Source organism: Centroberyx affinis, unplaced genomic scaffold (genome assembly GCF_046629955.1).
Source record: "Centroberyx affinis isolate AG114_WGS23_722 - 3 ecotype Tasmania unplaced genomic scaffold, CSIRO-AGI_Caff_v1 ptg000949l_1, whole genome shotgun sequence".
In the NCBI taxonomy this organism is placed as follows: Eukaryota; Metazoa; Chordata; class Actinopteri; order Beryciformes; family Berycidae; genus Centroberyx; species Centroberyx affinis.
This window is the reverse complement of record NW_027279523.1, coordinates 303,662-315,520: the sequence shown is the minus strand read 5'-3', so window position 1 is coordinate 315,520 and position 11,859 is coordinate 303,662. Positions and strand designations below refer to the sequence as shown.

At 42.9% G+C, this 11,859-nt stretch overlaps 1 protein-coding gene across 1 annotated transcript; it reads right to left on the bottom strand.

Moving 5' to 3' along the window:
- Positions 1–2,037: 2,037 nt before the first annotated feature.
- Positions 2,038–11,422, bottom strand: azin1b (antizyme inhibitor 1b). The gene is made up of 11 exons (XM_071521997.1): positions 11,253–11,422; positions 10,189–10,332; positions 9,349–9,549; positions 8,768–8,941; positions 8,242–8,414; positions 7,665–7,878; positions 7,049–7,123; positions 6,554–6,719; positions 6,335–6,450; positions 5,715–5,932; positions 2,038–3,696 (listed from the first exon to the last, which is right to left on the bottom strand). Exons 3-11 carry the CDS (start codon positions 9,448–9,450, stop codon positions 3,621–3,623), a joined length of 1,314 nt encoding a protein of 437 aa, XP_071378098.1. The 5' UTR covers positions 9,451–9,549; positions 10,189–10,332; positions 11,253–11,422; the 3' UTR covers positions 2,038–3,620.
- Between the last annotated feature and the right edge of the window lie 437 nt (positions 11,423–11,859).

Below are 11,859 nucleotides of genomic sequence, written 5' to 3'. Positions count from 1 at the left end.
TAAATACAAACCCAGCAACTCTGTGTTGTAAGCTTGAAAACATGTCACCTAACTTTTTTGTTTACTACTTTGGTGGTGTGCCATGATGTGTTTTTTTAATCTGACAGCTGTATGATGCAAAGAAATGAATTGTCATCATTATTATCATCACCATTATCATCAAATTCCCTATGACCATCCCATCTCTAAGCATGCTTTTGACCTGGATGACATGCAATGGTAAAGGGAAGTATGTGAACCCTCCACTAGTCTATTATTATTTGTCTTATTTCGAATCATGTTAGCCCTGTGATGGACTGGCGACCTGTCCAGGGTGTTTCCCCTCCTTCCGCCCAATGCATGCTGGGACCGGTTCCAGCCCCCCACCCTGAATAGGAATAAGTGGGTATGGAGTGAAGTAATGATTTCAAATCAAAATAACATTTGCTCATCAGTTCAAAGATAGATAAAAGGTACATAAGACATCTAATGTAAAATGTAAAATAGCACCTTTAACAGAAATAACCTAAGATAAATGTTTCCTTTAATCATTAATCTCTCTCACACACAATATCTGCAAAGAATTCTGGACCACAAATGTTTAAATGGTTGTAAAGATTTCACACCCAGTTTCTCCAGTGGAGTCCCAGTATTGACTTCATAACATTACAATCAGATATGCATTCATGTTTTATGAAAGATGAATGATGGAATGATGTTGAGGCCTTGAGTGAGCAACAGAGTCAAGCTACCACCAACAATATTTCACATTGCCAATTACATTTTACAGGCAATTAGGTGACGCTCTTATTGAGAGCAACATACAATGAGTGAGCAGGTGGGGGTTCAGTGTTTTGCTCAAGGACACTTTGACAAGACACGTGGTTCTTTCTGGGATTTTACCTGCAACCTTATGGTAATAACACAGTCTCTCTAGCCAGTAGGCTATGCTGCCATCCATTAACACTTAATTTGCACAGCTAACTTTCTTTAACTCAATTTAAAGATGGCTGGTGAGTTTGGAGTAACCCTTCTGGACCAATATACAATGTAATGCACAGCAGCAAGACGGTGACATTTTTTAGCTGCTCGGCTTCCTAAGGACTCAATCATTGAGCCTGTAAGGAAAGCTCTATTAGATTAAAGATCAGTCTGTTTTAATTTCTGTTTAGTCAAGCAGTAATTTCATTGGCTAAGAACAGTGGTTCTCATGTATGTGCCATCCAGGCCCAAGAGTACTTAGGTTTTCATTCCAACCAAACACCACATCTGATTTCACTGATTAATTGCTCCTCTCTTGTTGAAGGTGCTAATGAGTGAAATCAACTGTCCTGGAGGATAAATATCCAGTTTCTTTCCCTTCCTTTGAAAGCCAAAACACAATAAAATACCACACTGATGTAGCCTACAGTTAAGATGAATCGGGCCACAACCAAAGGCTGGTTGAGATCCATTATAAAAGCCTATACAAGCTGTAAATCCATCAAAGTTGGAACAGCTGTGGTCCAGAATTCTTCCCTGGTATTGAGAGAAAATTATTAACCAGGCATTAACCAACATTAGGCAAACAATATTGTGTTTGCCTGTTGAAGGAGAGCTTTTCCATCAGGCTTTGCTATGATGTCTAGGTGGAAGGTGAGATCTGGAAATGAGCTGATGGATAACATCACTGATCTGATGAATTGATGATATTGGAGCAGTTAGATTATAAAGGCCAAGAATCTTTTCATTATGTGAAGCGGAGATCTCATATCTACTGTTTTCCTGATTACAGCATCAAAGTAAAATAGTGTTTCATTCCCTGAGCCGTTGCTGGTAAGATTAAAAGTGAGCCTGTGGTTATCCCTCTTGTTCGTCCTACAGCTTGATTAGATTCATATTTCTAGGACATTTAACTACATTAAACTAGATCCAAAGTACATAAGAAACATATGGTTATAAATTATGTTGGCCAATGCTGGAAAGAAATATTTCCCAAAAATGTGTTGATGTCTACTTCAAGGTGAGCTTTGTGCCCAAACACCCCACTCCCAAAAGATCACACATACACAAAGCAAATGATTTCAGTCATGATGTATTAAATTAATCACTTTCATTACTTTAACAAGCACAATTTACAGTCAAAAACAGGCTATGGTCCATTAGTGCCTTAGACAGCAAGTAATTAACAATACATTAGTCGTGTGTAACACACTGGGGCAGGATTTCCTTTTAAAAACTGGAGTTTAGTCAGGTCACCTTTAATATAATTAGACATTTAGCTGTACAAGAGACTCCGTATTACGTCCCTCATAACTTCAGAGAGGCATGAGGAAGAGTTTCCGTCTACATAAGCAGACAAGCCTGGCGCTTATCTGCCAAACCATCTGCATTGCCTCAGATCTGTCTGTGTACAACTAGCATGTCTTCCACTTGACAGATATAGACATGTATACCTGCCACTTATAAAGCATTTCATGTGTGAGCACTCTCCTGAAATAGATCCTTGTTTGCTGGTGGTAGAGAGCCTGTATTCAGAGTGATGCTGAGCGGATATGGACCAATCCCTTGCCAAGGCACCCATGGCACATCTGATGATTTGAAAAACTAGGACTGCATTGTCTTAAACGTCACAGTAGTTGATTAGCCTACAACAGATTTTGTGCATTTTAAACCAGATTAATATCTAAGTTTATTTCAGAAGAGGAGTGCCTTAGGGTGCAGCTTCACTGTATTCAAGCTATGGCTCAGCGTAGAGAAAATATCCCTCACCAATTCCTTCATGCCTTTCGAGTAAAGGGAAAACATTGAGGTCACAAATGGCAATCACAGCACACTTAATTCATGTAGCGTTAAAAAATACATCAATATCTTATCAGAAAATACTGTTAGATGGGCCACAGCATATACTTGGGCAAAACACACTTAAAAGACGGAGCTTTCAACATGCCCCAGTGATCTTTGAATCCAATAAATAAAAAAATAAAAATGCAAAGAGGTGAACTGCAATAAAGAAATAGGTTACGTCATCGTGTCACACTTCCATTTAAACTATGCGAGGTGAGGTTTCCAAAGTACAGAATCCACAGAAGGCATTGATTCTTTAAAATACCTCTCAAAAAATCATCTATAGACAAAATGTATTGGTGTTGAATAGACACAGGATTTTTACAGGACTGTCAACAGGTAATCAATACAGAGCAAGATTAAAATCAAGTGTACATTTATGTAAACTGGATTTGATTTAGGAAACAAAACACCCCAAGGATGGCGGGGGGTTCCATCTCCACAGAGTCGTCCATTTTGTTGCATAATGTTGTCGTTGTCGGCCTGGAGTTCTTCTAGCTGACAGATTGTTGGAGTCCGTCAGAGGGAGGAGCATAGCAGGGGAGGGGGCAAAAATGAGAATATCATCTTCCACAGAAACTTTTGGACAATTGAGGTACGGAACAGCCAATTGTTTTCTCTTTCCAGAGAGAAAAAAAAAGTCTCCATTTCCTAGAAAAAATATATGACACTGCATTTTCCGAGGCGGCTGGAATGTTGACCACATTTAGCCCCGTGCCCCCATCGCCACCCTCACCCCTCCTATCACAGGGTGAAAGTGGAGGTCAGGGCATCTGTGCAATATAATCTGGCCTAGGAGGGACAGGGACACAGGGTTACATGCTGTACTGGACCATGGAGAAGTTCTTCATGGTGCTGTCCAGAGCCACGCCGGCCTCCTGCATTTCGTACCTGTGGGCAACACAGAAAGCATTGGGATCAGCTCTCTATATTCCTCACATTTTTGTTACACCTATATTGATATCCTGATCAGCATGTAACAAAAGCAGGAAATTATACTAGAAAACAGAAGCCCTGGTAAAAAGGGATGAGTCCAGAAACCCTGACATGTTGAAAACCTGAGAAAACCCTTTACTGATGTTTCAACCTCTCAAACTCAATTGTCCTGTGACATAATATTTTGGCCCAAATAGGGGATTTCAGTTCCTGCCCCCTTTCAGTCTAGTGTGAGAATGAAAAACTATAAAATGATTGCCTACACTAATACTGACAATATTTGCTTTTGAGGGTTCCTCTATTATGCATTCCTTTAGATGTTCAGGTGGATTCTTAAAAAAAAACAAAAAAAACGCAAGCCATGCTTAGCATCCCAGAATTTTGTGGCTTTGTGAAGATAATGCAGCAGCCGTACCATGGTTGTTAGCAAAATATTTTAAAAAATTCAGTAATGCATTAAAATATGTAATACCTTTGTCATATGTCATTTCTACTGACATTATTTTACCCGTTTAAAAAAACAGAAGAATTGGCAAGCGGGGACCAAAAATCCCATTAATTTTTGCCATAGGCAGGGGAATAAAACAAGGATCCGGATAGAACCCAACAGCTCCGAAATGACGATGACATTAACATGTACAGTGGCACCTCAGTTTAGGCTTTAGCTTAGTCAGGGTTCATACACATTTTGACCAATGGATTTCCATGACTTTTCCATGACTTTTCAATGACTTTAAACCAAATTTCCATGACCAAACATTTTGTGAAGTCTCGGTGTATACATGAAAAAGTGAGGATAAAATGTAGTATTTAACTAACTCATTGACCATAAACCAACAAAAACAATTTAACATTTAAACAGGTTTATAAAACAACATTCGCATAACAAGTGCTTTCTTTTTGTGTTTGACTGACACACCCACACCCACACACACACAGTTCTGTCCCCTTGAGAGGCTAGTGAGAGAGAATAGCTGGTGGGAACCTGACCAAGTTGTAATGAAAAAAAAAAAGTGGTTTCTTCTTGTGTCTTACTGTCCATGGGACCTTAACTGAACAGTCACTTGCCAGCTTAGCGTTTCATTTCTGCAATTAGCCACCTTCAGCGCCCACATTACCTCTGCAGTTAGGACTTCATTTTTCGTTACAGCATCGGTTATCGACACCTGCTTGGTAGCCGAAGAGAGAGACGTGCTGCTCGGCTTAGCATTTGCCCTCGCTGTGGTGAGAAAGCCAGTGATTGGGGTTGCGGTAGCTTCGCGAGCAGCAGCGCTTTGATGTTTGCCACCTTTGGCGTGGCTCGATAATGCCGCCTCTCCCATGTTCGAAATATCGAACGTTTTGCCACCACACAACCTGCATTTTGCTCGTCCCGGGTCTTGGTCTGTTGCAACCCATGACATGTCCCACTGAGCAAAAGACATGATTTCAACGTCGCCTAGACGGCTATGGGCCATTTAGACGTGTTTTAAACGTCTAATCAACGTAAGATTGTTCAGTGGGGTACTTCTCCATTTGTAGCCAAGCATTGTTAAATCTACACTTCCCTGGCATAGTGCGTTATCAATTTTAGCTAGCCGACGGCAAGCCCCACCCGCCTCCCTGAGTTACTGTTGCTATGGCCACCAAACTTTTCAGGTATGAGAGCGTATGCCTGCTTATATTTTGAACGTTATGTAATTTCTTTTAAAAGCATATGAATTATTTTAAACTCAGCGTAAATGAACGACATGAAAATATTTATGAAACAAATTTCCATGACTTTTCCAAAACTTTTGGGATTTTATTTTTTTCAAGCACTTTTCCAGGCCTGGAAATAACAATTTTCAAATTCCATGACTTTTCCAGGTTTTTCATGACTGTACGAACCCTGCTTAGTGTGTCTTTTCTCCTCAATCAGAAAAATCACACTCAGTAAATGACAATACAGGAAGAAGGAGAATGAGACCAAAGGTGGACCTTCACACACTCACCAGTCAGAGGTGGAGACAGTGTAGTAGACGGGCGGCTCGGGGCTGCAGGAGAGACAGCTGAGCTCCTCCAGGCCACACGCTCCCATGTTGGAGAAGTGCAGCCAGTCTCCCACGCTGAGCTCAGGCAGCAAGCAGCGCTCCACCACCTGGTCCAGCTGGTCCAGCGACGGGCCCCACAGGCTGCTGGGATACACCGCCTCCTCAGCGCGCAGCACATGCTGGACGGAGGAAAGAAAGCAGTCAAAATAAGGACAACAATCGGCTAGTTAGCCTTCCTGGCCAATTACGTCACATCTCCAGACAACATTTTGTGTGAAATGTGCTTACGAAACATTAAGGTAATACTATAGAGCTGACCTTTCTTTTCTGCCCTACAATGTCTTTCATCATCCACCCCCATATGTTTAAGTACCTTGTGTCTTCCTCTTTGTGTTAAAAGCCCAGAACCAGTATACGTTCTTTGTATAGGTCAACATAGTTCACCATCCAAAGCAATCCTAATCCTGCTTCCTATCAACGCTCATAATGCACGTCCTCCTTTTCCATTCAGCTAGACTTCCTATCAGATGTTTGATTCAGCATGGAATAGGGCGAGCTCTCTTGAGTGGAGGCCTACTGACCTTGTGCACTGATGGGGCGGGGATGTTGCTTCCCAGTAGCTTGCGGCTGAATGAGCCGTACACGCCCTCGTTCATGTAGTACAGGAACTCAGGCTCCTCGCTGCTGCTCAGCTCACCTGTACAAACACACAGGATGTCCACGTCAGAAATGTAGAACATGAGATATCATCTATAAAGGCAAGACAAAGTGAACCCATCTCAGAGAACCTCGTATCTCACCTTGGGCGAGGCTGTCCCAGTGGCGGCTCACCACTTTCTTGCCGATCACGTTGACAGCCAGGCTGAAAGCAGAGGCCACGTAGAAGCTGCCAGGCTGGGCCAGCACTTGCACACCAGACAGTGGAGGGAAGTAGGCATCCAGCAACGGCCTGACTGCACACTCAACCTGCAAACACACACACACACACACACACACACACACACACACGCACACACAGCAGATACAGTGAGTTAGCACTCAGATACAGGGAGCTGCCTGCAAGATACAGGAAGCATGGGTACAACAACTTCGCCTGTAGGCATACAGTACTTTTATTAATGTTCTTTTAGCTATGTTTTACTTTTTGAGAGCAACTTCTTTGAAATGGTGAAATATAATTCTCATTTACCCAGCTAGTACTTGATACCAGGCTGATCCAAGTTTAGTTTTATAATTTTAGAAGGCAGGTATTTGAATAATGCGTTAATAACACGTTATCAAAGCTGTCTGGTTACCTGTTTGAGCTGAAACTCTGAGCCAGTGAATCCGCCACCAATGTCCAGGATGTTCATGCTGAAGCCCAACTCCACCTGAACAGAAACAGCCAACAGTCACATTTAGTTATTACTCTAAATGGAATAGACACAAAGTTTACAAAGGAAAAAAAAAATCTCATAAATGAGTTGTCCTCTACAGGGTTCCTACAGATTCAGCATTTCAAAGTTAAAGACATTTTCCAGACCTTCAATTCTTGACTATATTTGAAGATTTTGGCTGATGCTCAGCATGATGTATGTTGATATTGGCAGGGCAATATGACTGTCAAATAATGCTCTAAAGATGATTATTCTTTACAAAACCAAATATATCACAATATGTGAAATGACAGTGAGTCTACAACTCAATAAAATGTCACATGTATCAGCACTGACCGTAACAGCATTTTCCATAATTTTAATAGACACTTTGTCCAATTGCAAAATGTTTAAGATCTGGAAATGATCAAATTCATTTTCCATACTTTTCCACTTTCCAGACATATGTAGGAACCTTTTCTCTACCACTTGACTTTTGTGAATTCTCCCACAAGCTTATCCCTCTACCAGCACAGTTTAAGTCCACAATGCTCACCCCCATGTCAAACACACAGCGGGCGTCTGACAGTGCATGGGTGTAGGCCTGCTGCAGGTCCTGGCAGGAGGGAGGGATGTGGAAGGTCACCCCCACCACCTGGACCCCCAGCTCCCTGGCCGCCTCCAGCAGGTGCCGGCAGCTCTTCAGAGAGCAGCCGAAAGCGATGCTGGTCTCAGCCGCGTGGGCCTCAGTGGTCAGCTGCAGCAGCAACCTGCGAGTGATGGGACAAGCATAAGTCAGGGATCATAACATAAACATAACATTCATGCGCCAAGCAGGGCCAATGATCCTGAGACACTGCGAGTTTCTATTTCAAGTTTATGATTGACATATTAACAGCAGCTTACTCTGATAGGTCAGTTTTCACCAAGAGGCAGGACTTTCAGATTAGAGCTGGTAAAGTCAATAAGCTTTATGGATTTTCCACTGTTTATGCTGAGCCAAAGGCAAAATGGATCTACTTCCCTATTAAAAGAGTAATTACATTTATTTCATCTTTTCAGTTCTACATAAATGCAAATGGATCAAAACCAAGAAAAAATGCCTGCTTTTACAGCTTGCTTTCTTCACTTACTTTGCACTGGGGTGCAGGCGGGAGATCTTGCACAACTCGGCCTGGCTGTCACACACAAGGTGCTGGACATTGTTCTTGGCAGCATGCTTGACATGGGCCAGCTGCTTGCATACACCCGACAGGATGATGTTTTCTGGTGACACGCCATGCTCCAGCACCAAGCTCACTTCAGCCTGGGGGGAAAGAAAGGACAGACACACACCCTCAGATTATCATGCTAGCAACATTAACCCAGAAAAATCTAAAAGCCTCATCAATACAATCACAAAAAGGGGTACGAAGGTTAAGTGTGTTGCATAAGTTGAAAGGACAGCACTTATTAGATAACTAGTAATCAATTGAGTGCTTGTCATGTAATTGTCCCAAAATGTCAAATGCTTTCATGAGAGGATGAGCCACTGTCCAGTGAAGCCTATAGTTCCCACCTGGTAACAAAATGAAGCCTGACAACAGTGCACATTCCACACTCCTTACAGTAACAAACCAACAAAGCCATCTGAATTCAATGCCAAAGATGACGGCTTACCTTGTTGGTGCAGACGAAGCCCAGGCCCAAGGAGGCCAGCACCTCGATGACCGCCGGGCTGCTGTTGCACTTCACTGGGTAGTAGGGCCGCAGCTGTGGTGCCACGCTCTGCCAGCACACATGCTGCCGCATCAGAGCGCCCAAGTCACCCACCACAAATGCACTCTTCTCCACCTGGGGGACACAAAGGGGGGATAGAGGCTGCACTGAGTATACCATGCAACAGGTAAAGCCACTGGCAGCTCTGTTTCCTCTCTCTGGGAAATTGGTGACCTTTATAATGAACAGTATATACTATAGCTGACACAAGTGAATATTGCCCCAGGACTCCAAGATATGTAGAGTGAATAGGGGTAGAGTAATGCTATTGGGTCAGGATTACACTGCTTATACCGATCCAATCCCTTCGGATTGACAGGGATATCTTAACAGGGGTCAAGAGGATTTGTGTGTCTCAATACTCAACAGGGAAAACCTTTATCAGATAAAAAGGGTCAGGCTCCTTCTATGAGTGGCCCATTGTTTTATGATGAATATTTTTGATCCAGAATCTGCTGCTGCAGTCTGTGAGCTGAACTGACCAGAGCCTGCTCGCAGATGTGTCCATCAATGACATCTTCAAGGGTCACTCCTCCCTCCAGGAGTTCAATGATGTAGCTGGGTTTGTCAGCGAGGCCTTTCATCTCAACCGTAATCCGCTGAGCCGACAATCATAAAGAACAGTTAAGCAAGTCAAGGGGGGTCACGACTGAGCCAATGGGGTCCTGCCGGTATGCAACAAACTGCAAAGAGACAGAGGGAGACAAGAAAACACATCACGAAAAGAAGTTTATTTGATTAAGCAAATTAGACACACGGAATATACAGGCATGGCACCGATGAACTTTCACCCAGATACATTTCTTGCTTTCAAAGTCAGCACCTATACATGGATGCATATGCACACCCACACCCTTTTATCTGTGTTTACTGCCCAAAACTCAGGCTGGAATGTGCATGCATGTCCTCATTACATTCAGGGCAACTGTGAATTTTCTCTTACATATGAAGACTCTCAAAGAAACATTAGCTTCCACTGACACAAAACCCAAGAACCAAATTCCTTTCCCAGTTTAATCAATACAAGTATCGACACCAGACACCTGATGTTCCAACACAAGAGGCAGTGCCTATCTACCTTTAGTTTCATATCATTCACTGACTTGCTATGAACCAGATAAGCCACTTCATACACACTGCAAACATCTGAGATCACTCACATTACGACCTGCCTGCCAAATTCTTCTCAGAGCATGTAGCAAGTCAGGCCACGTGTTTGTGTGTGGTGCGGTGTGTGTGTGTGTGTGTGTATATATATATATATATCTATATGATATATGAGGGTGTGTCCTCGTGTGTAGACTAGGCACCCAGCTACTCACATGGACAAGTCAGGAGATGGACCTGTCCCGCTATCAGCTAGGATCCCAAGGCGGCTCAGCGTTGAAGTCAAAGTGCTCCCGGTAAAGAGCCGCCCCTAGGCCTTCTGGGTAGCACTTATACACCTGTGCAGAGACGGGGGAGCCCTGAGGAGTAAACACATTATCATTAGATTTTCATGCGGAGAAAAATAAACTGCCAAATTCAACTTTGGCATAGACTGTGTTGACATCAAACATACAACTGTCCAGCCAGGCGCCAAGTGGTTATAACAAGGGAAAGTACAAGCAGTGCAGTATCTTTGGCTAGTCTGGTCAGTCATTTAGATCTCATTTGGGATTATGCGATTTACGTCGACTACCTGGGACATTTGTTTTCACTGTGGTCAAAAATTCACCGACACGATCGATATGTTAGGCAACTCTCCCGTCTGCTTACCTGGATAGTGTTTGAATCATATAAACACCCACGACTTAACTAAATTAACTAAACCAATCACCAGAGCAGTTAAGGTTAGTTCACATCTGAATAACGCTTGTTTAAATTGTACATGCGCATGCGTTACGGTGGTGCACACTGGTGTCAAGACTTGACAAATGACACTTAATATTGCAATGTGTCACCAAAACAAGACATGACCAGCTGTATCATGGCAGATTCGGGAAATGTCAGAACATTTTGAAACGTTAACACGACAGTTCCACTGGCCGGAGGAAACGCCAGCGGCGCTGTTGACATTCTCGGTGACTGAGAGCTAACCTGGCTAGTAACACTACATGTCGCTGTATAACAAGCTATCGCTAGCACTTCATTTCACTAACGTTAATAACCCCACAACAAACCTCCATTTTACTCTTGATAGAACGTATGAAGTAAGCATTCGTCTGGAGTGGTAAGACCGCTTCATAATAAACACATACTTTCGAAAACAGCTACATAACGTGACCACAAACGCTGAACGCAATGAATCGGCCTGTCATGTGTGGCAAGGCAGAAAGACCAGCCCGCCATGTTACGCCGCCAGCTGAATCCAAGGAAAGCAACCGAAGTGTTTCATTGTACTTACGTGAGATAACGGCCAGAATGTTTTGGAAAATCGTCTTCTCTTTTTCGGCGGAATTTTTAAAGAGTAGTGGGCACAACGATATAAGAAAGAAAGAGGGCTATTTTTGCCATATGTTCGGACAAGGAGCGAGCGTTGGTTCACTATCTGTCTCTCTCTCTCTCGCTGTCTCTCGGCTGGTGGGTGGAGAACTGGAAGCGAGGGGAAGTGGAAAAGATAATCAACGGACTGGGGGCGGGCCCTCCACGTTCAGTCCTACCAATCACCTCTCCCCGTTTTTGAGCAAATACCAAATATGTATTTCCGAATAACATACAGGCCATTGTAGATCTGTTATGTTTATTCGGGTTACATAACCCCAAAACTTTCCATAGATGGCAACTCGTTATCACTCAATCATTCCTGGCCGCTGCTGCTCTTGATCTTTTATTGCACCTTTGAAATTACACTTACTTACAATTGGGATATTCTACCTTCTATAGTTTATGTATTGAGAATTACAGAGATGGGTCCATGGCAAAAGCACTCATACACTTCCATTTACAGTCACAAAAGCATAAATTGTAAGGATACAGTGTTAAAATTAAAAGCTTTTCCCAGAAAAAAAAAA

Excerpts from the sequence above, each read along its gene's own strand:
- azin1b (XM_071521997.1), bottom strand. The coding sequence starts at position 9,450 with ATGAAAGGCCTCGCTGACAAACCCAGCTACATCATTGAACTCCTGGAG. Across the intron at positions 8,415-8,767 it reads GCTTCGTCTGCACCAACAAG|GCTGAAGTGAGCTTGGTGCT; the intron begins GTAAGCCGTCAT and ends CTTTCCCCCCAG. Across the intron at positions 6,720-7,048 it reads CAGAGTTTCAGCTCAAACAG|GTTGAGTGTGCAGTCAGGCC; the intron begins GTAACCAGACAG and ends GTGTGTTTGCAG.